This window comes from Euphorbia lathyris, chromosome 8, assembly GCF_963576675.1.
Source record: "Euphorbia lathyris chromosome 8, ddEupLath1.1, whole genome shotgun sequence".
Lineage (NCBI taxonomy): Eukaryota > Viridiplantae > Streptophyta > Magnoliopsida > Malpighiales > Euphorbiaceae > Euphorbia > Euphorbia lathyris.
Genome location: NC_088917.1, coordinates 30757826 through 30782753, shown reverse-complemented (window position 1 = coordinate 30782753; position 24928 = coordinate 30757826). Strand labels below are relative to the sequence as shown.

Sequence of the window (24928 nt, the reverse complement as noted above, 5' to 3'; positions counted from 1 at the left end):
TTTCTGTCAACTCATTTTGTTCATTTCATTATTTTGCTGGGAACTCTAGTTACTTTAATGGCCGTTCTACTAAAAAGTTACACTACCAAAAAAAAGTTTTAGGTACAAATAGTTAGAGATATTATTTGTTAAATTAATAATAGAGATGAATATTAGTAATACTTTTTAACATTAGAATAGGGACTTTTTTACATTAGAACGGGAACTTTTTTAACATTAGAATAGGGACCATTTGATACAGATTGAAAGCGATAAATGAAGGTTTTAATCGTAAACCAACAAAGAGGTTCTTCTCTAACTAAACTAGAAGGAGTGAATCCCAATAAACAAGGTATAAACCTTAGGTTCTCAAAGAGAATGATTTTGATTGATAAAAGTTACATCATCCTTACAAAATGAGGGTTTAAATACATCCCCCTAATGATAATAAACGACAAGGACTACCCCTACTAGGGTTTTAATAAGGTTATCCATAAAAGGGTAAAATAGGTGATATTCCCCGACAATCAGTACAATGGTACAGGTACGGATTGTCAGGATTGTTGGTGAATAACTTCGAAAGGAAGTAAACCTAGAGATCCGCCCAGGGTAGATGTTGATACGCCTCTTTGTGTACTCCTAGATCCGCCCCGCTCGTATGTCCTGGGGATCCGCCCTCCTCGGTATATCCTCCGTGGGTTTGATGTCTGAGGATCCGCCAGAGCACGCGTGATCAGTGCTGCCAGTTAGGATGTCCGCATCATTCTCTCCTTCTTTGAAAGATCTCGGCACTGATTCGTCTTTGTTGCGCTCCAAAGGACCATCTGACTTCCACGGGATAAGGTCACAGATGTTGAACGCTGGTGATATTTTACCGAGCCAATTCGGCAATGCTATATGATAGGCATTGGCATTGATCTTCTTGGTGACCTTATATGGCCCGTATTTCCTAGGCCGAAGCTTGCTACTTGTGGCGTTGGCGAGTCTCTCTTTGCCCAAATATACCATAACCTCATCCCCAACTTCAAACTGTAGGTCCCTACGGTGCTCATCCGCCTTAGCCTTTAATTTCTGATTTCTCTCCTCAAGAGTCTCTCTCACCTCTTGGTGCATCTGTACATAATCCTTAGCCAGCTGGTTGGCAGTCACGTTTCCTTTAGGAAGATGGGCTATATCAAGGACGTGATTTGGGGTCTTTGTGTATACTACCTCAAATGGGGATCTCCCGGTTCCCGAATGTACAGAGCCGTTGTAGGCGAACTCAGCTTGAGCTAAAACCACATCCCACATCCTCGGCTTATCCTTACATTTGCTGCGCAGTAAGTTTCCCAAAGTTCTATTGACCACCTCGGTCTGTCCGTCTGTTTGAGGGTGGGCGGTGGTACTAAACTTCAGAGACGTATCAAACAGAGCCCACAACGTTCGCCAGAAGTGACTGAGGAACTTCGTATCACGATCCGAGACAATGCTCTTAGGTACGCCATGTAGCCTGACAATCTCTTTGAAGAATAGCTTAGCAGTCGCTGAGGCATCATTAGTTTTACGACAAGGTATGAAGTGAGCCATCTTTGAAAACCGATCAACCACGATAAAGATGGAATCCATGCCCCTCTGAGTTCTGGCTAACCCTAGGACGAAGTCCATGGACAGATCCTCCCATATGGTCTCTGGCACAGGCAAAGGCAACTGCAATCCAGTATTTGTAGTGCGTCCCTTGGCGGTCTGGCAAATATAGCATCGTTCTACTAAGTAGGCAACATCTCTCCTCATCTTAGGCCAGAAATAACGGGAACTCACTGCTTCATATGTCTTGTCTCGCCCAAAATGTCCTCCAAGGGATCCGCCATGTAGATCACGAATAACCTTCTCGCGGATGGAAGTGCAGGGTAAGCAAAGTTGGTTGCCCCTCATGAGATACTCATCCATCAGGTGATACGCCCCATCCCCATGTTGGTGTTGACACTTCTCCCAGATACTACCAAAGTCAGGATCCGCCAAGTATTCTCCTTTGATGTGTTCAAAACAATCGGTCTCCAGGTTGACTGTTTTTATTAGTGACACCCTTCGACTCAAGGCGTCCGCCACCTTGTTCTGTTTTCCAGCCTTATGGACAAGCTTATAGGGGAACTTATCTATGAAGGCGGACCACCGGGCATGCATGGAGCTTCGAAGTTGCTTCTGACTTCCCAGGTACTTGAGAGCTTGGTGGTCAGTGTAGAGGATGAATTCTTTCCCCACCAAGTAATGTTCCCACACTTTCAACGCCCTCACTACAATATAAAACTCTTGATCATACGTGGCCCACTTTTGCCGTGCCTCACAGAGCTTCTCACTGAAATATGCAATGGGCCTCTTTTCTTGCATCAAGACTCCACCAATCCCAACTCCACTGGTATCACACTCAACTTCGAACAGTTTATCAAAATTGGGATACGCCAGCACGGGCGCTGTACTCAACTTTTCCTTGATCAGGGCGAAGCTCTTCTCTTGGGCATCCGCCCACTCGATCCCCCTTCCCTTCTTCAAACATTCTGTCAACGGGGCCACTATGGCACTGAAGTTCTTGATGAATCAGCGATAAAATATTGCTAGCCCATGAAAACTTCTGATATCCCCCACATTCCTCGGAGTGGGCCATTCTCGGATGGCTCTTACCTTCTCCCCATCAACTTGGATCCCATCGCCACTAACCATGAACCCAAGGAAAACTAGGCTCTCCATGACGAAATCACACTTCTTAGTGTTGGCGTATAACTGGTGTTTCCTTAACAGGTCAAACACTATCCGTAAATACTCCACGTGCTCCACCAAGGTCTCGCTATGAATCAGGATGTCATCAAAATACACAACTACAAATTTTCCAATCACCGGGCGAAGCACCTGATTCATCAGTCTCATAAAAGTACTGGGGGCGTTAGTCATCCCGAATGGCATAACTAACCACTCATACAATCCATCTCTGGTCTTGAAGGCGGTCTTCCACTCATCCCCAGATCGAATTCGTATCTGATGATAACCGCTCCTGAGATCAATCTTGGAGAAAACTCGGGATCCGCCAAGTTGGTCTAGCATATCATCCAGCCTTGGGATAGGGAACTTATACTTGATAGTGATCTTGTTAATGGCCCTGCTGTCCACACACATCCGTTAAGATCCGTCCTTCCTGGGCGTAAGTAGGGCTGGGACGACACATGGACTCATACTTTCTCTAACGTATCCCATTTCAATGAGCTCTTCCACTTTCTGCCTCACGATGTCATTTTCCTTTGGACTCATTCGATAATGGGGAAGGCTTGGCAAACTAGCCCCGGGCACAAGATCGATATGATGTTGGATGTCCCTCAAAGGTGGTAACCCACTCGGCAGCCCTTCAGGGAACAGATCTTGATATTCGCCAAGTAGGCGGGTCACCTCAGTTGGCATCTCCCTTTCGCCCCTTTAGGCGGATTCGTGATTCGCCTTAACCATTACTACATACACCATCTGGCTCTCTTCACATTCGCTGACAAATGATTTGTGTGTAGGACAGACTACCAAGGTAGACTTCTCGTCGGCCTTTGGCTCTCTCATCATTGGCGTAAGGACGAACTTCACCCCATCCTTCACAAATCTGTAAGTGTTCTCTCTTCCTGCGTGGATGGCATCGTTATCAAACTACCAGGGTCGGCCCAACAATAGGTGGCAGGCATCCATATCGACCACATCACAACAGACTTCATCACTGTAATCACCAATCGCAATAGGTACCCTGCATCTCTGGGTCACCCTAAGTTCACCCACGTTTTTTATCCATCCCACCCTATAGGGGTCGGGATGCGCCTCCGCCAACAACCCGAATTTCCGAACGGCGCTGATGCTCACAATGTTCTCTTGGCTCCCACTATCTATTATCATATTGCATCGCCCACCTTTCACAAGACAGCGGGTCCTGAATAGTCTGTGCCTCTGATCTCCCTCTATCTGGCTGGAGACTAACAAATTCCGTACCACATGAATGGCGTATCTCTCTTCATCCACCTCATCGTCATCTTCTCCCAAGGGTTCACAAAATACTTCATCCCCTTCGTCATAGTCATCTTCATACCTTTCCACCATGTTGGCACTCTTCCTCCTAGGACATTCGTTGGATCTATGGCCTGGCTCATTGCACCGAAAACATTTAAAAGGCGCTGGCCTCGCATACGGATTGTTGCTCTTAGGTGGTATAGGTGCTTCCTTGTACGGCCTAGTATCTCCGACAGATCCCCTTCCTACACTGTTGACCTTGGCCCCACTGGCACTCGCCACCTGCTTGCCTTTGTCATAAGGCTTCATGTTATCTCTTCCTCCAGGCGTATACTCAGTAGTAGCGGATCTCCTGGATCTCCCGGTTAGTTGGGATTCAGCCTTGAGGGCTAAATTCCTGGCATCCTGTACACGTACCACCATCTGCGTGCCAATACAATCCTGGATGTTGTATCTCAACCCTTCTAGATACCTAGAGGTCTTTTGGCTTTCTGTTTCTGACAAGTTGGCCCTTGCCGAAAGCCTTAAGAACTCTGAGGTATATTCATGGACACTTCGGGTCCCTTGAGAGCATCCCTTGTAGGAGCTGTAAATATACTGCTCATAATCCGGCGGTAGGAACCGCTCCCTCAACATCGCCTTCATCCGTAGCCAAGATCTAATTGGATCTCTGCCCCCTCTTCTTCTCTCTTCCCTCATCTGATCCCACCAAACTGATGTGCCACCCTTCAGGCGATATGCCACCAGCCTCACTTTCCTCTCATCAGGAATCCCAGCATACTCGAAGAAACGTTCAACTTCCGATAACCAGTCTAAGAATCCCTCTATATCAAGTTCGCCTCCAAAAGATGGTAAGTCTATTTTTAGCTTAAAGGCATCATCTCTATCAAAGTTTCCTAGACCTGGGTATACTCTAGCAACCGCCACACGTCGGTTGTCAACAGGCCCAACATCCCTCGTAGTTCTAACGGTATCATCATCCCCAATACCCTCAAAGTCATCACTATCACTATCAGCATTATGCACAAAGACATAGTTGGGTCTTCTTACCTCAGGATCCCTAGGACCCATTTGTGGAAGCTGCGGTTTAGGGACTCCTTCCTTTCTCTGGGTTGAGCCTCCCGCGGTTGGTCGGATTAGAGCTAGAACCTCCAACTTGAAGTTTTCTAGGGAGGTGGTTAGCTCCAGGAACTGTTGGTCGGTTTGCCTCTACCGCTCATGGCTGGCTTGGATCTGCTCTGTGAGGTGCTCCCTCAGCTCATCATACCTCCGGTCACTGGTCTCCATGGAATCTTGCGGTTGTCGGGGTTGAACCATTGCCAAAAGAAGTTTCGGGTCAGGAAACGATCGGCTCTGATACCAACTGATACAGAACCAACAAAGAGGTTCTTCTCTAGCTAAACTAGAAGGAGTGAATCCCAATAAACAAGGTATAAATCTTAGGCTCTCAAAGATAATGATTTTGATTGATAAAAGTTACCTCATCCTTACAAAATGAGGGTTTAAATACATCCCCCTAATGATAATAAAAGACAAGGACTACCCCTACTATGGTTTTAATAAGGTTATCCATAAAAGGGTAAAATAGGTGATATGCCCCGACAATCAGTACAATGGTACATGTACGGATTGTCAGGATTGTTGGTGAATAACTTCGAAAGGAAGTAAACCTAGAGATCCGCCAAGGGTAGATGTTGATACGCCTCTTTGTGTACTCCTAGATCCGCCCCGCTCGTATGTCCTGGGGATCCGCCCTCCTCGGTATATCCTCCGTGGGTTTGATGTCTGAGGATCCGCTAAAGCACGCGTGATCAGTGCTGCCAGTTAGGATGTCCGCATCACCATTTATATGAATGAGTATTTACATAATAAAAAAACGAAAAAATATAAAAATAAACCTCGTAGTCTGATTCATTTACAAAAACAATTCACGTGGTTTAAAAGTTTACAAACAAGGGTGTGTGTTTTTTGCAGTTTACAAATTCAGTCATTCCTTAAAAAATGGTTGTTGTGGCTATTCACCCGAAAGGGAGCGATTTGGATCAATTAAAAAGTTTGACTTTACAAATTATCCAAAATTCAAGGTCTAATTTTGCAAATTAACTAAACCACAAGTATTGTTTAGTAAAAAAATTGATTTACATATCTTTTAACTGCAAAATTCATAAAGTACAAAACTCCATTTGTAAACTTTTAAACCATATGGATTGTTTTTACAAATCCATCAAATCATAAGATTTATTTTTATAGTTTTCCCTGTAAAAAGTTCGTCCATTAATTGGTCCCAAAATAAGGAGCCGCAATAACTTCCCCAAAACAAGATCTAAAAAAATTCACTAAAACAAAAATTCTGAAATTGAAAACCCCTTTTCTCATTGCCATAATGTCCGCCGCTTCTCTTTATCTCCCACTGTGCGAATCAAACTCTTATCGCTACCCCGATCCAAGCTTGCTCTCTCTCTCCATTTTGATACTGGGCAAAATAAGGAAGAAATGGAGAAGACTGAAGAAGGAAGAAGAGTAGAGAAAACTAAAGGAGAGAAGGCATTAATAGCATATCTTCATTGATAAGGTAGAGGTCACATTAAGCGGTTTCCTAGGTTTGCACAAAGGCATTAATAGCATATCTTCATTGGTAAGGTAGAGGTCACATTAAGCGGTTTCCTAGGTTTTCACACAACACGTGTCAATCCCTTTCTCTCTCTGTAACTAACTTAACAATTGGAATAAAAACAGACAAAAGTTGCAAAACGCAACCTATAAGGAATAAAACGCAAATAATAGAATTAAACATAAATTGCACAATTCAACGCATATCATTCCACTCTCTTTAAGACTTTGCCTCAAGGTCAAACTCAGAAAACCTCTTTTGCAACTGGTAAGCAAAACTCTCAAGTTGCTTCTTGCACAGTGCTACCTGTCCAGTGCACTAGGAGTTTGGTAGTAGCCCTGTTTCCCCTTTTCACCATTTTCCTGTCTAAGATTGCCACTAGAGTAGGCAATGGCTCTGTAATTCCAGGCAGATTAGTAGAAGGAACCAAATGCTCAGCAATTTTCTTTTTCAACTGAGATACATGAAATACTGGATGTATAGCTGAAGTGGCAGGTAGGTTAAGCTTGTAAGCCACTTGCCCTATTTTGTCTTCTACCTGCTAGGGTCCATAAAATAGGGGAGCAAGTTCTTGGTTGTTTCTCTGCACAACACTCTGCTATCTGTAAGATTGCAGTTTGACATATATCCAATCTCCAATGTCAAAAACTCTCTCAGACCTTCCTCCATCAGCTTGCTGTTTCATCTTATGCTGAGCTTTTTTTCAACTGATATTTCATGACCCCAAATGCCACTTTTCTGTCTCTAAGCAACTGATCAACCGACTCTACCTTCGAATCTGCTGGAAAAGTAAGAAATGTGTATTGGTGGAGGAATTCCATACACAATTTCAAATGGTGATAACTGAAAATTATTCTTTGGAAAATGAAAACCTATGGGGAGATGCCGTGATTAACATTATAGATCATCTAATTTTGCACATTGTTACTGTCATGCAGATGGCTATTTCTGTTTTGCAATCTGTTCTTCAGGAAGACTTCAGGGCAACTGAGATCGAGGTAACAACTTGCATTTATCATGTTAAACTATCCAGTGCTGATAAAGATTGAAATGATCAAATACGAAGAAGCACCGATATCAAACAATTTTCAGATTCTCTTTAAACATCATTGAGTTGTTTAATCAGTCGGTAATTTTTGCTTAGAATAATGCTCCACTATTCCGAGGATAATGCTCACTTAATTGGGGTAAAGTAAGACGAACTTCGTTCAACTTTCAAACTGTAAAGAAGTCGGATGAAGTTCGTTCACTTCTTTATGACTTTTTTATGAAGCTTTCCAATAGGAAAGTCCGATGAACTTCCTCCGACTTCCCATTGGGAAGTCGGATGAAGGTCAATTAACTTTTCAGTTGACCTCCTAGTAAATTTTTTTTATTTAAAATAAAAATATATAAGGTTCATCCAAACTTATTATAAAAGATTCATCTGATTTTAAGGAAAAATCACTGTTATTTTACTTAAGTGGTGGATATACACAAGCAAAAAATTATATGAATATCGCTTCCAACCATATATGTATATAGCTCAGTGTAACCTAAGCTTGGAATACACAAGTCGTAAAGAAGTAGAACAGATTCTGCCCGATTTATTTACAGTTTTGAAGTTGGACGAGCTTCATCTGAGTTCATCATCATAGTCAGCACTATTCGAAAAAATAATTTCTAACCTGACAGTTTGAAAGAAATAATGTTCCTTTGCATTATTCTGATAAAAAAATCCACGAAAATAATAAATATTTAAAGGGGTTGAAATCAGAGATTTTGTAGAGAAAAAAATAGGACGAGTATTTTGGAAGTCTTGATAGTTGTGTAATGATATATTTTCAAGGCAGAAAAAACGTTTTTATGCTTTAAAAGTTTTCAAATACGGATTTAAGGTCTCTCCATTTATAAATAAAAGTTTTAGATATCTTTTTATTTTTTTTTACTCAATAAAATGTTAATACTTGTTAGGACATGGACAAATCATTAAAATTTTATTTTGAAAAAACAATAGGTGAATTTGGACAGAAATGTTCTCATGGTTCCTGATGACCATGTTGAATTTGGTTTCTGATGACTACGTTGAATTTGGTCATTCATCGTTAAATCTAGGTTGATTTAAATCCTAGGATGTAGATTCAAACCATCTTAATGAAAAATTTATATTGTAAATGGAAGAAACCTTAAACTTACAAACCAGATTTAGCAGATATACGAAAACACAAAATTTATTTTTGTAATTTTAAATTAAAAATAATCATCCTAATTTAAAGGTGCGATTTTTATAAATAAGATCTTTATTGTGATTTAAAATAAAAAATTAAAAAATGAGAAAAATGAAAAGAAATATTGTTACATTATCTTGAAGTTGCACATTGTTTAAGTAGATTTCAAAGGGAAATTTCCTACAAAGTTGGTGTTCAAATTTCCGAGAAAGAGATGATCCTTATATTCCAAAGCTGAAGTGACGAAAGTAATGACTTTTCCATCTGGATCATCAAATTTCCTTATAATCCTCCCATCATCTCCCACATTTATAATTGACGCTTTCTTAAAAACGCCATTAAGTTGTTTAATCAATTTCAGGAAAGAAGCAAATATGTGCTTCAATATCTTTGAAGAATGCACAAATTCAGTTCCGTCTTCTATAAACGCTGGCAAAGCGATCAAGAATGCTCCATCCAGAGCTAGCTTTATGTTATATATAAGGTCCACCTGGAAGCTTCTCTATTAGAATCTCTGTTTTTCCTGTCTTCTCTCCCTTTGACCAATCTTTTTGGCACCTTAATCTGATTCACACGCAACCACCAAACATGAATTCAAGTTTTGAAAACTTAAAATCGAGCAATAAAATGAAGTGATAATGTCTAAATTTACTCCTAATGTTTTAGAGAAGTACACATATAATTCTCGAGTAAGAATAGTAAACTTTTGTTCTAAATGCTCACAACATAGAGCGGTTTTAGCCTGATAAAAATACATTTGGATGATTTTGGATCTAGGTAACATAACACATAAAACAAAACTTTCATCTAAACATGTTCATAGACCAGTTTGCTCGTCCAATCCGTCCAAGCATGCCTTTAATGGATTAACTTGGACATGCATATTTCATGTTTGACTTGGTCCGTCCAGACTCGTTTAAGTCCGTACATAGAGGCGCTTAGGATTTTTCAAAAGTCCGATCCGACCGAATCTTATATTATATATATAAAGTGTAGATGATAAGATTCATGACCGATAAGACCATTTGATGAATTATTTCTCAAGTTGATCAAACTTATTAACATTAGAGGTAAAATTGCTGTTCACCGCGAATGTTAGACGTAAAATTACATAATTTTAGATATTAAAAATAAAATTACTTCTCATTATAAATGTAATGAATTTTGTCACCTTGGGAAAAGCTTCATGGTTCAGACTCAAAATAAATATGAATTTTGCAGGCTAAATATATATGTATATTATTCGGGAGAGTATTTCTGTCCACTCATTAACTCTAGTTACTTTAATGGCCGTTGTACTAACAAGTTATGGCCATTGAGAGGATACAATGCATTTTCATTTCATTATTTTGCAGGGAACTCTAGTTACTTTAATTGCAGTTCTATTTAAAAGTTAAAGTTATGGCCATTGAGAGCAAACAAGTGCTATTAATTTGAAATTGGCTTAATACAACTTGTCTATAAAATTTGAAATTGGTTTAATACATTTTCCACGAGTTGAAAGAACTATCAAGACATTTTGAAAGTTTAAGGTGTCAATCAAACTTTTTGGGTAAATTTTAGGGACAAATAATGTATTAAGCCTTTGAAATTTCTTTTCTCATATGCTATTTTCTTGTTTTCTTTTAAATGAAGAGAGAAAATTGATTGGATATAAATATTTTTCATAACATTATCAATTTCAACTGTGATTAAAAAAATTAGTACTATTTTTTTTTGTTTGTCAATGTTGAACACCACATGAGGTACCATGATAAAATTGCACGTACTTCCATTCAATTTTTCTTTGACATTATATACTATCATTCAACTTCAAACTTTGGACTTCTTAATTCTCCAGATAATTATTCGTTTTTTGTGATTTCGACGAAATTCTGAATCACTCTGAGGAGTTACGGATAGAGAGAAGGACTTTAAAAAGATTGAAAAATTCTAGAAATGTGTAGATACTTGTCACCTAAAAAATTTGGGATTTTTTTAGAGCACAGTTTACCTGGACGAATGGGGGAGACAAAGCAACTAGTTATGGAGATGCTTGATCACTTTTTTTTTTTTTTGGCCAATGCTATCTAGGACCAATTGTTTTCTGAGGCAAAAGTGTCCACTTAGTGAAACTTTCTTCCCATCATCTGAGATTGGAACATGTAAGAGTTTGAGATTGGAACTACCCGCGGGTACCCTATCCGTTGCCATCCTTAATCATCTCCCTATTCTAATTGACATGGGAGGATTAAAAATGAATTCTGAGGGGAAGAAAATATTGTTTTGATTTTAGGCAATGTGGTTGCGTGAAAAGAGCTATAAGGATGTTATTCAGACTGCTTGAGGGATGATAGGTATGGGTGGTGATCGATGAGATATTCTGGGGAAATTAAAATCGTGTGCTAAGGTTTTGGTGAGTTAGAATAAGGACAATTATGATCACATTGGAGGCAAATTAAGCAGAAGCGAGAGCAGATAGTTGAGCTGCATAATGATTGGGGTACTGATTCCGTTAGAAGAGAAATTAAACATGAATCTGAGGCGTTAGAGGTAGCTGCTTTTACAGGAAGGGGTTATGTGACAACAGCATTCTCGAGTTGAATGGTTGCAGGGGGTTGATGTGAATACAATCTTATTTCATTGAAGGCGTCTACTCGAAGGAAGACGAATTCGCTGCTGAAATTGCAAACGAAAATAGAAATTGGTTCCTTGGGGATGGTAAAATATCATAGTTGGTGGAGAATTATTTTTCTACTCTTTTTCGCTCATCAAATCCATCTGGTGCTGATGTTGTAGTTCAGAAAATGACACAGTGAGGTGGAGACAGCAATAAAGGCAATTAACCTGACCAAACCTCATGGACTTGACAGGATGACATGGCTTTTTATCTGGTAAACTGAAGAAAGAATACTTACATGAACTTAAATGATGTATGGATATGTTTAGATTTTGAGTTGAGTTTGATACAGATTGAAAGCGATAAATGAAGGTTTTAATCGTAAACCAACAAAGAGGTTCTTCTTTGACAGAAATCTCAGTAAGAAACTATCAGCTATAAAAATCAATTTTACTTAACATAGCTACATATATACATTTATAAAGGGATTTAATCAAAACCTTATAAAATATACTCAAAACTTAAGCCAAAGTTAATCAACTAAAGTAAAGCTTAAATCAACATAATCAAGTAAAATCTGAAATTCACATAGAAGCATAGTCAATAGCTTCATTTGAACCATAATTTCACAATAAAACTAAGATCGTGAAAAACCCCAATTTTACAAAATTCATGTATAACTTAGAATATATATTTAAGAGGAATACTTGCAAAGTTTGAAATTTATGATATTTGGATAATTTGGAGACAGAAGGAGTGAATCCCAATAAACAAGGTATAAACCTTAGGTTCTCAAAGAGAATGATTTTGATTGATAAAAGTTATCTCATCCTTACAAAATGAGGGTTTAAATACATCCCCCTAATGATAATAAAAGACAAGGACTACCCCTACTAGGGTTTTAATAAGGTTATCCATAAAAGGGTAAAATAGGTGATACGCCCCGACAATCAGTACAATGGTACAGGTACGGATTGTCAGGGTTGTTGGTGAATAACTTCGAAAGGAAGTAAACCTAGAGATCCGCCCAAGTAGATGTTGATACGCCTCTTTGTGTACTCCTAGATCCGCCCCGCTCGTATGTTCTGGGGATCCGCCCTCCTCGGTATATCCTCCGTGGGTTTGATGTCTGAGGATCCGCCAGAGCACGCGTGATCAGTGCTGCCAGTTAGGATGTCCGCATCATTCTCTCCTTCTTTGAAAGATCTCGGCACTGATTCGTCTTTGTTGAGCTCCAAAGGACCACCTGACTTCCACGGGCTAAGGTCACACATGTTGAACGTTGGTGATATTTTACCGAGCCAATTCGGCAATGCTATATGATAGGCATTTGCATTGATCTTCTTGGTGACCTTATATGGCCCGTATTTCCTAGGCCGAAGCTTGCTGCTTGTGGCGTTGGCGAGTCTCTCTTTGCCCAAATATACCATAACCTCATCCCCAACTTCAAACTGTAGGTCCCTACGGTGCTCATCCGCCTTAGCCTTTAATTTCTGATTTCTCTCCTCAAGAGTCTCTCTCACCTCTTGGTGCATCTGTACATAATCCTTAGCCAGCTGGTTCGCAGTCACATTTCCTTTAGGAAGATGGGCTATATCAAGGACGTGATTTGGGGTCTTTGTGTATACTACCTCAAATGGGGATCTCCCGGTTCCCAAATGTACAGAGCCGTTGTAGGCGAACTCAGCTTGAGCTAAAACCACATCCCACATCCTGGGCTTATCCTTACATTTGCTGCGCAGTAAGTTTCCCAAAGTTCTATTGACCACCTCGGTTTGTCTGTCTGTTTGAGGGTGGGCGGTGGTACTAAACTTCAGAGACGTATCAAACAGAGCCCACAACGTTCGCCAGAAGTGACTGAGGAACTTCGTATCACGATCCAAGACAATGCTCTTAGGTACACCATGTAGCCTGACAATCTCTTTGAAGAATAGCTTAGCAGTCGCTGAGGCATCATTAGTTTTACGATAAGGTATGAAGTGAGCCATCTTTGAAAACCGATCAACCACGACAAAGATGGAATCCATGCCCCTCTGAGTTCTGGGTAACCCTAGAGACGAAGTCCATGGACAGATCCTCCCATATGGTCTCTGGCACAGGCAAAGGCATCTGCAATCCAGTATTTGTAGTGCGTCCCTTGGCGGTCTGGCAAATATAGCATCGTTCTACTAAGTAGGCAACATCTCTCCTCATCTTAGGCCAGAAATAACGGGAACTCACTGCTTCATATGTCTTGTCTCGCCCAAAATGTCCTCCAAGTGATCCGCCATGTAGATCACGAATAACCTTCTCGCGGATGGAAGTGCAGGGTAAGCAAAGTTGGTTGCCCCTCATGAGATACTCATCCATCAGGTGATACGCCCCATCCCCATGCTGGTGTTGACACTTCTCCCAGATACTACCAAAGTCAGGATCCGCCAAGTATTCTCCTTTGATGTGTTCAAAACAATCGGTCTCCAGGTTGACTGTTTTTATTAGTGACACCCTTCGACTCAAGGCGTCCGCCACCTTGTTCTGTTTTCCAGCCTTATGGACAAGCTTATAGAGGAACTTATCTATGAAGGCGGACCACCGGGCATGCATGGAGCTTTGAAGTTGCTTCTGACTTCCCAGGTACTTGAGAGCTTGGTGGTCAGTGTAGAGGATGAATTCTTTCCCCACCAAGTAATGTTCCCACACTTTCAATGCCCTCACTACAGCATAAAACTCTTGATCATACGTGGCCCACTTTTGCCGTGCCTCACAGAGCTTCTCACTAAAATAAGCAATGGGCCTCTTTTTTTGCATCAAGACTCCACCATTCCCAACTCCACTGGCATCACACTCAACTTCGAACAGTTTATCAAAATTGGGATACGCCAGCACGGGCGCTGTACTCAACTTTTCCTTGATCAGGGCGAAGCTCTTCTCTTGGGCATCCGCCCACTCGAACCCCCTTCCCTTCTTCAAACATTCTGTCAACGGGGCCACTATGGCACTGAAGTTCTTGATGAATCGGCGATAAAATGTTGCTAGTCCATGAAAACTTCTGATATCCCCTACATTCCTCGGAGTGGGCCATTCTCGGATGGCTCTTACCTTCTCCCCATCAACTTGGATCCCATCGCCACTAACCACGAACCCAAGGAAAACCAGGCTCTCCATGACGAAATCACACTTCTTAGTGTTGGCGTATAACTGGTGTTTCCTTAACAGGTCAAACACTATCTGTAAATGCTCCACGTGCTCCACCAAGGTCTCGCTATGAATCAGGATGTCATCAAAATACACAACTACAAATTTTCCAATCACCGGGCGAAGCACCTGATTCATCAGCCTCATAAAAGTACTGGGGGCGTTAGTCATCCCGAATGGCATAACTAACCACTCATACAATCCATCTCTGGTCTTGAAGGCGGTCTTCCACTCATCCCCAGATCGAATTCGTATCTGATGATAACCGCTCCTGAGATCAATCTTGGAGAAAACTCGGAATCCGCCAAGTTGGTCTAGCATATCATCCAGCCTTGGGATAGGGAACTTATACTTGATAGTGATCTTGTTAATGGCCCTGCTGTCCATACACATCTGCCAAGATCCATCCTTCTTAGGCGTAAGTAGGGTTGGGACGGCACATGGACTCATACTTTCTCTAACGTATCCCATTTCAATGAGCTCTTCCACTTTCTGCCTCATGATGTCATTTTCCTTTGGACTCATTCGATAATGGGGAAGGCTTGGCAAACTAGCCCCGGGCACAAGATCGATATGATGTTGGATGTCCCTCAAAGGTGGTAACCCACTCGGTAGCCCTTCAGGGAACAGATCTTGATATTCGCCAAGTAGGCGGGTCACCTCAGTTGGCATCTCCCTTTCGCCCCTTTGGGCGGATTCGTGATTCGCCTTAACCATTACCACATACACCATCTGGCTCTCTTCACATTCACTGACAAATGATTTGTGTGTAGGACAGACTACCAAGGTAGACTTCTCGTCGGCCTTTGGCTCTCTCATCATTGGCGTAAGGACGAACTTCACCCCATCCTTCACAAATCTGTAAGTGTTCTCTCTTCCTGCGTGGATGGCATCGTTATCAAACTACCAGGGTCGGCCCAACAATAGGTGGCAGGCATCCATATCGACCACATCACAACAGACTTCATCACTGTAATTACCAATCGCAATAGGTACCCTGCATCTCTGGGTCACCCTAAGTTCACCCACGTTTTTGATCCATCCCACCCTATAGGGGTCGGGATGTGCCTCCGCCAACAACCTGAATTTCCAAACGGCGCTGCTGCTCACAATGTTCTCTTGGCTCCAACTATCTATTATCACATTGCATCGCCCACCTTTCACGAGACAGCGGGTCCTGAATAGTCTGTGCCTCTGATCTCCCTCTATCCGGCTGGAGACTAACAAACGCCGTACCACATGAATGGCGTATCTCTCTTCATCCGCCTCATCGTCATCTTCTCCCAATGGTTCACAAAATACTTCATCCCCTTCGTCATAGTCATCTTCATACCTTTCCACCATGTTGGCGCTCTTCCTCCTAGGACATTCGTTGGATCTATGGCCTGGCTCATTGCACCGAAAACATTTAAAAGGCGCTGGCCTCGCATACGGATTGTTGCTCTTAGGTGGTATAGGTGCTTCCTTGTATGGCCTAGTATCTCCGACAGATCCCCTTCCTACACTGTTGACCTTGGCCCCACTGGCACTCGCCACCTGCTTGCCTTTGTCATAAGGCTTCATGTTATCTCTTCCTCCAGGCGTATACTCAGTAGTGGCGGATCTCCTGGATCTTCCGGTTAGTTGGGATTCAGCCTTGAGGGCTAAATTCCTGGCATCTTGTACCCGAACCACCATCTGCGTGCCAATACGATCATGGATGTTGTATCTCAACCCTTCTAGATACCTAGAGGTCTTTTGTCTTTCTGTTTCTGACAAGTTGGCCCTTGCCGAAAGCCTTAAGAACTCTGAGGTATATTCATGGACACTTCGGGTCCCTTGAGAGCATCCCCTGTAGGAGCTGTAAATATACTGCTCATAATCCGGCGGTAGGAAGCGCTCCCTCAACATCGCCTTCATCCGTAGCCAAGATCTAATTGGATCTCTGCCCCCTCTTCTTCTCTCTTCCCTCATCTAATCCCACCAAACTGATGCGCCACCCTTCAGGCGATACGCCACCAGCCTCACTTTCCTCTCACCAGGAATCCCAACATAATCGAAGAAACGTTCAACTTGCGATAACCAGTCTAAGAATCTGTCTATATCAAGTTCGCCTCCAAAAGATGGTAAGTCTATTTTTAGCTTAAAGGCATCATCTCTATCAAAGTTTCCTAGACCTAGGGATACTCTAGCAACCTCCACACGTCGGTTGTCAACAGGCCCAACATACCTCGTAGTTCTAACGGTATCATCATCCCCAATACCCTCAAAGTCATCACTATCACTATCAGCATTATGCACAAAGACATAGTTGGGTCTTCTTACCTCAGGATCCCTAGGACCCATTTGTGGAAGCTGCGGTTCAGGGACTCCTTCCTTTCTCTGGGTTGAGCCTCCCGTGGTTGGTCGGATTAGAGCCATAACCTCCAGCTTGAAGTTTTCTAGGGAGGTGGTTAGCTCCAAGAACCGTTGGTCGGTTTGCCTCTGCCGCTCATGGCTGGCTTGGATCTGCTCCGCGAGGTGCTCCCTCAGCTCCTCATACCTCCGATCACTGGTCTCCATGGAATCTTGCGGTTGTCGGGGTTGAACCATTGCCAAAAGAAGTTTCGGGTCAGGAAACGATCGGCTCTGATACCAACTGATACAGATTGAAAGCGATAAATGAAGGTTTTAATCGTAAACCAACAAAGAGGTTCTTCTCTAGCTAAACTAGAAGGAGTGAATCCCAATAAACAAGGTATAAACCTTAGGTTCTCAAAGAGAATGATTTTGATTGATAAAAGTTATCTCATGCTTACAAAATGAGGGTTTAAATACATCCCCCTAATGATAATAAAAGACAAGGACTACCCCTACTAGGGTTTTAATAAGGTTATCCATAAAAGGGTAAAATAGGTGATACGCCCCGAAAATCAGTACAATGGTACAGGTATGGATTGTCAGGGTTGTTGGTGAATAACTTCGAAAGGAAGTAAACCTAGAGATCCGCATAGGGTAGATGTTAATACGCCTCTTTGTGTACTCCTAGATCCGCCCCACTCGTATGTCCTGGGGATCCGCCCTTCTCGGTATATCCTCCGTGGGTTTGATGTCTGAGGATCCGCCAGAGCACGTGTGATCAGTGCTGCCAGTTAGGATGTCCGCATCAGAGTTGATGAATTTTGTTGTAAGAATTTGAAATAACCGAAAAGGAAAAAGAGGTTGTTGGAGGTTAGGTTATATAGAATTAAGGGTATTTTTTATTCAAAATGGATGAAAGTTTGCAAAGTGTGTCAAATATGTTAATGGACCATATCAATTAGTCTAGATTTGTAATTTGCCCATTAAACTAATTATTAAATCATTTTTTGCTTGTAGTTCACCCACCTAGGTGGTTGCTGTAAATACGATAGCTTGGGTATTCTTGGTGTAGCAGGTGCGTTGAGAAATGAGCATCAATTTAATGGTGAGTGTGTATCCCTAACTGGTGAGTAGTGTCAAAATAGTTTTATAGAATTTTAATTTCAGTTCAATAAAATAAAATCTATTCAATTAAGTCCTTCTCTCAACATCCATCCATAATATTGCTATAATGAACTGTTGGGTAGAACATAAAAATTAAAAAAATGCAGTATTAAATGTAACCTCTATAGATGTTTACTGTCAACTCAATTTGAAGATTTGAACATGAGATGCTATTCAAAAGATAGGTTTCTCTACTGTATGTTTAGATGTTGACTATAATCTTTGGTTCGAGTATTTTTTATCCCCAAATATGGGAATTGTTGATTCATTTCTATTCATTCTACCTAATTTCGAAGTCTCCTAAATTTTTAAGCTTTTAAGATTATTTTGGTTTATCGTCTATAAAAAAAATATATTAGCATTCACATCTTGATCTATGATTTTGCAATCGAAAATATTTGTCTTTATAAATAGAAGAAACTTCAAACTTGCATTTGTAAATTTTTAAACCATCATAATTTGTAGTAACGAATTCTCATTAACAAAATATTTACTGAGATTAGAAAAAATAAAAAACGACAAACTGCTACAAATATCGTTATATTATCTTCTAGGTGGAATCATTTAAGTAGATTTCAAAGAGAGTTTTCCAACAAAATTAGTGTTCAAACTTCCGAGGAAGAGATGATCCTTATACTCCAAAACTGAAGTGATAAAGGTCATAACTTTTCCATCTGGATCATCAAATTTCTTTATAATCTTTCCATCAGCTCTTACATTCATAACCGATGCTCTCTTAAAAACACCATTCAGTTGTTTTATTAATTTTGGAAAAGAAGCAACTATGTGCTTCAATGCCTTTGAGTAATGCACAAACTCACGCCCTTCTGCTATCAACTCTAGTAAAGCGATCCAAAATGTTCCATCTGGAGCTAGATTTATATTATCGGGTCCACCTGGAAGATTGTCTATAAAAAGCTCTGCTTTTCCCGTGTTCTCCCCCTTCAACCAATACCTTTGGCACCTGAATCTGATCCATGTGCATGCACCAAACATGGATTAGTTAGGAATTGGCAATGATGTGATTATTCAAACTTGGCAACATAAAATGGAATAATAAAATAAAGGGATAAGTTCTAAATTTGTCCATGCCGTTTTTCACAAGTATAAATATACCTTAAAGTAAGAATGTTAAAATTTTGTAACCAATGTTTCTAATATGGAGCAATTTTAATCTTAGAAAGTGTGAGAAACAACTTTTAACTGTTTCGAGTGTAGAAAATAAAACCGAACCTATATAGATCGAGTGTAAAAATATTTCTTTACCCCCCAAGGAAAGGAGTTACCACCCTAAGGATGAAGTTTGAAGGGTGGACATGAGAAATCACCTCTCCTAAGGAGTGGTTGCCCATGACCAATATCTGTACCTTTTTGTCCAGCTCTGAATTGAGGTAAGAGTTCTGTTTTATGGGTTTTATTATCTATGTTTAAAATTATTCCATGCACTATTATTTGGATTTAAATTGCTTCAAGTTGATAAGATAAGGATAGAATTTTATCATTTCTTATTTAAAGGTATATCTTCACTTTCTAAAAACTTTTGGAGTTAAATTTGGACATGATACATATGTTTTTCATCAGTATTTTGTGGTTTAAAAATTTACAAATTGGTATTTTAAGGTTCATTCTGTTAGCAAACGAATGCTAAATTGACTAACGATGTAAAAAAAATCAAAAGTCAAAGAGAAAAGAGTTAATTTTGTCCTTATATTTATTTATTTGATAAATTAACCACTTATTATCTAATTATCACAAAAAACCACAAAATAAAAAATAAAAATAAATTGCACTATCTTCTCTCTCTTTAATAAAAATGGCAAAACAAATATTAATTTATAAGGAGGTTTGTTTGTGATAATTAGATAATAATGAGGTTAATTTATAAAATAAATAAATATAAAGATAAAATTAACTCTTTTTCTTTTGACTTTTGACTATTTTTTAACACCGTTAGTTAATTTGTTCTGTGTTTGCTAACAGAATAAACCTCAAGATAGCAGTTTGTGAATTTTTATGCCACAAGAGTGCCGATCGAAAACAAATGTAATCATAAAATTTATTTTTTTATTTTTCTCTTCCTAATAAAAAAAGCCTTAAAAGAAATTACTTACTTCCAAGTTTCACAGAAAACAAGATAATCCTCTTCCGCAGAGAGAGCAACACCATTTGTAAAACCTAAATCTTGTAGCAGAACTGAAGTCTGGTTGAGTGATGGATCATACTTGAGCAATTGGCCATGCGGTTTAGCCTCAAGAACGTCCAGATACCAATCATGGAACCCAAATTTGGTGCTTGCCACACTGAAATACAGACTACCATCTGATGCTTCTATCACATCATCTGCAAATCTATTTCAATCTTCAAAAAAAATTAGAAATTGGCCTGCTAACATAGGCAAAGAAGAACATTTGAATTATTAGTTACCTTATTCTTGATCCATTAATTTCAGATGCAAGAACAGTTACTCCATCATCAGTAACCTTAAGCAAACCCTGATGAAATAATTAAATTGTATTAACAAAATCAGAGAAATAAACAAGAGATTGACAACATTTACTTACAATTTCAGCATCACAAACAATAACACCACCATTTTTGGATGTAGTGATACCAAGTAAAGCATCACTTTCTATTTTCTTCCAATTCTCCCAAGTTTCATTTTCATACATTCTTTTGATCCAACCATCTCTACTCACTGCATACAGTAAACCATCTTTGTCCACACAAGTATCCTCGGGGCCTTTTAAATGTCCTTCTCCGAGTTTAATCACTTCCTGTAACTTGTTATTTTTGGGGAGGAAATTAGAGGGTGGAGGAGGGATTTGAAGGAAGTCAGGAGATATGGGTGAGAAGTAGAATATTTGAAGAAATATAGCAAGCAAACAAGCAAGGAGAAAGGTTAAACAAGTTGGGAAAAGCTTCATGATCCAGAAAGTTCATATGAGATGAGATAATGTTACTGAGAGGATAAGCATCCATATAAGGTAATGTTTGATCACTCCATTTTTCTTACCTTTTGTCCTTATCGAATCTTCATATCTTATTCGGCTTCAATTCTATGCTACAGTACATTTTAGGGATAAGTTAAAATAGAAATAGAGATAAGGTGGTGATGACCCGCGAGGCTAAACCGGGTCATATTCATTTCGCAGGCCCAGCCCATACTTAGACCCATGGTCTAAGATCGGATGGGACCCGAATAAAGGAAGCGGGCGCAGCGAGTAACCGCCCCGAATGGGACCCGAATAAGCGGAAACGGGTGAAGCGAGTAACCGCCCCAAATTCCTAAACGAAGCATCAAGACTCCCACTCAGAACCACGTTCGTTGCCATGAAAGCCACGAAAGGGACATGGCCTAAAAAGGGGGAACCGCCCTCAGAACGTGGCCCACTAAGGAGTAACCGCCCTCGACGGTTACCTAAAAAACACCTATAAAAGGCCTTAAGAACAAGGGAAAAAGGTACGTTCACATTTGTTGCCCTACAATATTATTGTCAAATTACCAACCCTCTTACAAAAACTGACTTGATCGTCGGAGAGTTTTCCCGGAGATCCTGTCTCCGGTTCTGTTTTGCAGGTAACTCCGGCAGGGAATATCAAATCGGATCCGGCAAGTTATCATTGGTGCGGTGATCGTGGACCTTTTTTACCAACATTTGGTTAAAGGTACGCGAAGAACATGTCAGAACCATCACGAACGACCGGCGTTACCACTAGATCAACCAGTATGAACTCCAGGGGACCACGGATTGCGAATTCGCAACCTGCAAGTACACAGCCTGTGGTGCCTAGCTCATCGGGTCCTTCGGGACAATTGGGTCCCTTATTGGAAGTCCAAGTGCAAACTGAGATGGAAATGTCCAATAGTGATTTCGTGCAGATGGCAGGACAAGTCTTGGCTTCGAACATGAGCAAGGCGGCTGGAGATCGAATGATTAATTTACTAACTGCCCTCGCCGAACACAATACCGCCGTGGCGGCTGCTCCTCAAGAACATGTGGTTATCTCAACACAATCACCGACTATACCTGTCATATCGGCCCTCCCGCAGCCATCTTAGGCGCCAAATCAAGTGGGCCAGAGTAGTCGCACAAACCCACACAGCCACCCGAGCAACTACTCGCACCCAGATCTTATTACAACGATACATCCGACCTGGCAGCCATCCCAACCGTTGCCAGGAGTGCAAGGCACTCTTCCGCTACAGCAAGTGGAACCTTTTCCTCACAGACATTCGGAGTTGATGACTCCTGGGCGAGAGCACACATGGAACTTTGATCCTATAACGGGACAGCGGTTAGTCCCCCAGCAGGCACACGTCTCAACACCGATGGGCGGGTGGATGCCACCCAGAATTCACCAGCAGCGGATGGAAGAAGTCCGGCGAGTACCCGATATTGACTTAGAAGATCAATTACGGAGCATGATGGAGCGAATGGGGTACTCGCCTAGGCCGAGAGCAGAGGTCCAGAGCGATTCACCTTTTGCCCCTTCGTTGCGGGAATTCATTCCAGATCACAGAATCAAAGCGCCCGCGATACCTAAATACTATGGGGATCCAAATTCTGATCCTGAGGCTCATGTCAGGAACTACAGAGAACTAATGGATGTTGCAGGAGCGAGTGAAAGCATCATTTGCAGGTTATTCTCGACAACTTTGGGCGGAGCCGCATCTGATTGGTTTCGATCTTTACCCGCAGAATCTATTCACAATTGGTATCAATATAGTCGGGATTTCTGTGCGAAATTTGTAGGCTGTAAAGCAGCGGATGTGACGGATAGGTAGCTGAAGGAGATCAAACAGAGGAACTATAATTCCCTAAGGGAATTTGTTGTCGCATTTAACGATATTCTGGTGCGATTGCAAAACCCGGATATCGTGAGCATCCGCAACATCATGGCAGATGGAACCACAGATTGGAGTATGCGGGAGGAAATCATCCGTAACAAGCCGCGCACAGTGACCGAACTCATGAAAATAGCAAAGGAATTCATGGAAGTGGATGATGTCAACAGGGAACATAAGGCTCAAACCTGGCGAGAAAGAGATGCCGCTAGATCCACTTCGGACAATCGGCACCAGCATTCGAGGTCGATCAGATTATGGTCATCGAAGAACTGGAAGACGATGAAGATTGGCGGATGCCCATTCGCCAATATCTGGAGCAGGGAGATTTACCGGTTGATAAGAGCTTAGCCAGAAAGCTAATTGGGCAATCAGCTCGATACTCAGTTCGGGATGGAACTTTGTATCGGAAATCGTACACATGTCCATGGTTGAAATGCATTAGTCGCAACGAAGGAGACTACGTGCTGCGAGAATTACATGAAGGAATTTGTGGCGCGCACGAAGCTTCGGCGGCGTTGGCAAGAAAGGTCAAACTGATGGGATACTACTGGCCCAAGGTGGTGGAAGATTCCCAGAAGATGGTTGCGGAATGTCACAATTGTCAAATACATGCGAATGAAAAGCATGTTCCCGGAGCCGAACAAATCGCTATAATGACGGCGTGGCCATTCGCAACATGGGGAATCGATATAGTGGGTCCATTCCCAGAAACGACAAAGAAAAGGAAGTACTTGATAGTCGCAGTTGACCACTTCAGCAAATGGGTAGAAACGGAGGCAGTAACCGCACAAACACCTGACGAATGATCGAGTTCTTACGAGAGAACATTATCATGCGATTTGGAATCCCGCAAAAGCTTATAACCGACAATGGCACCCAGTTCAACTGTGCCAAGTTCAAAGCATACTGCGAAAGCATGGGGATCAAAAATCATTTTTCTTCCGTAAACCATCCCCAATCGAATGGTATGACGGAGGTTACCAACAGGGCCATGATTTAAGGCATCAAGAAGCGGCTAGGAGACAAAAAAACAGGTTGGGAGGATGAAATACCCCATATGTTGTGGGCATACAGAACCTCTGTAAAGGCAGCAACAGGCGAAACACCTTTCTCGCTAGTTTATGGAGCCGAAGCAGTCCTACCTGTTGAAATCAAGTCGCCCACAGATCGGATAATTTATTATTGCGACACACAAAATCCTATCAACATTAGAGATGCTTTGGATTCTGTGGAGGAACGAAGAGAAAAAGCTTACATGCGAATGACAGTATACCGCAATAGAATCAAGAAATATCATGACAGAAGAGTGCGAAAAGTAATAATCAACGAGAACGACTTGGTCTTGAAAAAAGCGGATAAAATACAATCCAGAGATGGCAAAGGCAAACTGGGCGTCAACTGGATCGGACCATACAAAGTATCCAAGAAGCTGGGACCAGCCACTTTTGAAATAGAAGAAATGAGCGGAAAGAAGCTCCCGCGCACCTGGAATCTAGAGAATCTACGCCTATATAAAAAGGCCGAGTAGTTCGAGGAAATGACGAGTACTCTTTTTCCTTTTATGAGTTTTTCCCATTGGGTTTTCTGATAAAAGGTTTTAATGAGGCTTTGATCCCACACAGTTGGTGTACCTATGTAATAAACCTTTTCTCTTTATCAATAAAGGTATTCAATTATTACATTTATTCAATATGTTACGCCCGAATGCGGATTGTTCTTAAAAAACACATAAATGTGTTGCCTATTAAAGAAAGGCGGATGTATGATTACGCATCACTCGCAAAACCCTTAGGGTTAAACTCAAAAAACACATAAATGTGTTGCCTATTAAAGAAAGGCGGATGCATGATTACGCATCACTCGCAAAACCCTTAGGGTTAAACTCAAAAAACACATAAATGTGTTGCCTATTAAAGAAAGGCGGATGCATGATTACGCATCACTCGCAAAACCTTATGATTAACCTTATGATTATATTATTTTCGAAAGAAAAATAATAGAGTAAGGCATAAAATTAAGCG

The 24928-nt window shown here is 41.2% G+C and overlaps 1 protein-coding gene across 1 annotated transcript; it reads right to left on the bottom strand.

Annotated features, from left to right (window-relative positions):
- Positions 1-18536: 18536 nt before the first annotated feature.
- On the bottom strand, positions 18537-21056 carry LOC136204213 (protein STRICTOSIDINE SYNTHASE-LIKE 4-like). The gene is made up of 4 exons (XM_065995424.1): positions 20620-21056; positions 20483-20550; positions 20170-20406; positions 18537-19028 (listed from the first exon to the last, which is right to left on the bottom strand). Exons 1-4 carry the CDS (start codon positions 20980-20982, stop codon positions 18623-18625), a joined length of 1074 nt encoding a protein of 357 aa, XP_065851496.1. The 5' UTR covers positions 20983-21056; the 3' UTR covers positions 18537-18622.
- Positions 21057-24928: the final 3872 nt, after the last annotated feature.

Bases quoted from the DNA above. Each gene is read 5' to 3' on its own strand.
- LOC136204213 (XM_065995424.1), bottom strand. From the start codon at position 20,982: ATGAAGCTTTTCCCAACTTGTTTAACCTTTCTCCTTGCTTGTTTGCTT. The intron at 20,407-20,482 runs GTAACTAATAAT...AGATTGAAATAG, and splicing joins ATTAATGGATCAAGAATAAG to ATTTGCAGATGATGTGATAG. The intron at 19,029-20,169 runs GTAAGTAATTTC...CACATGGATCAG, and splicing joins GTTTTCTGTGAAACTTGGAA to ATTCAGGTGCCAAAGGTATT.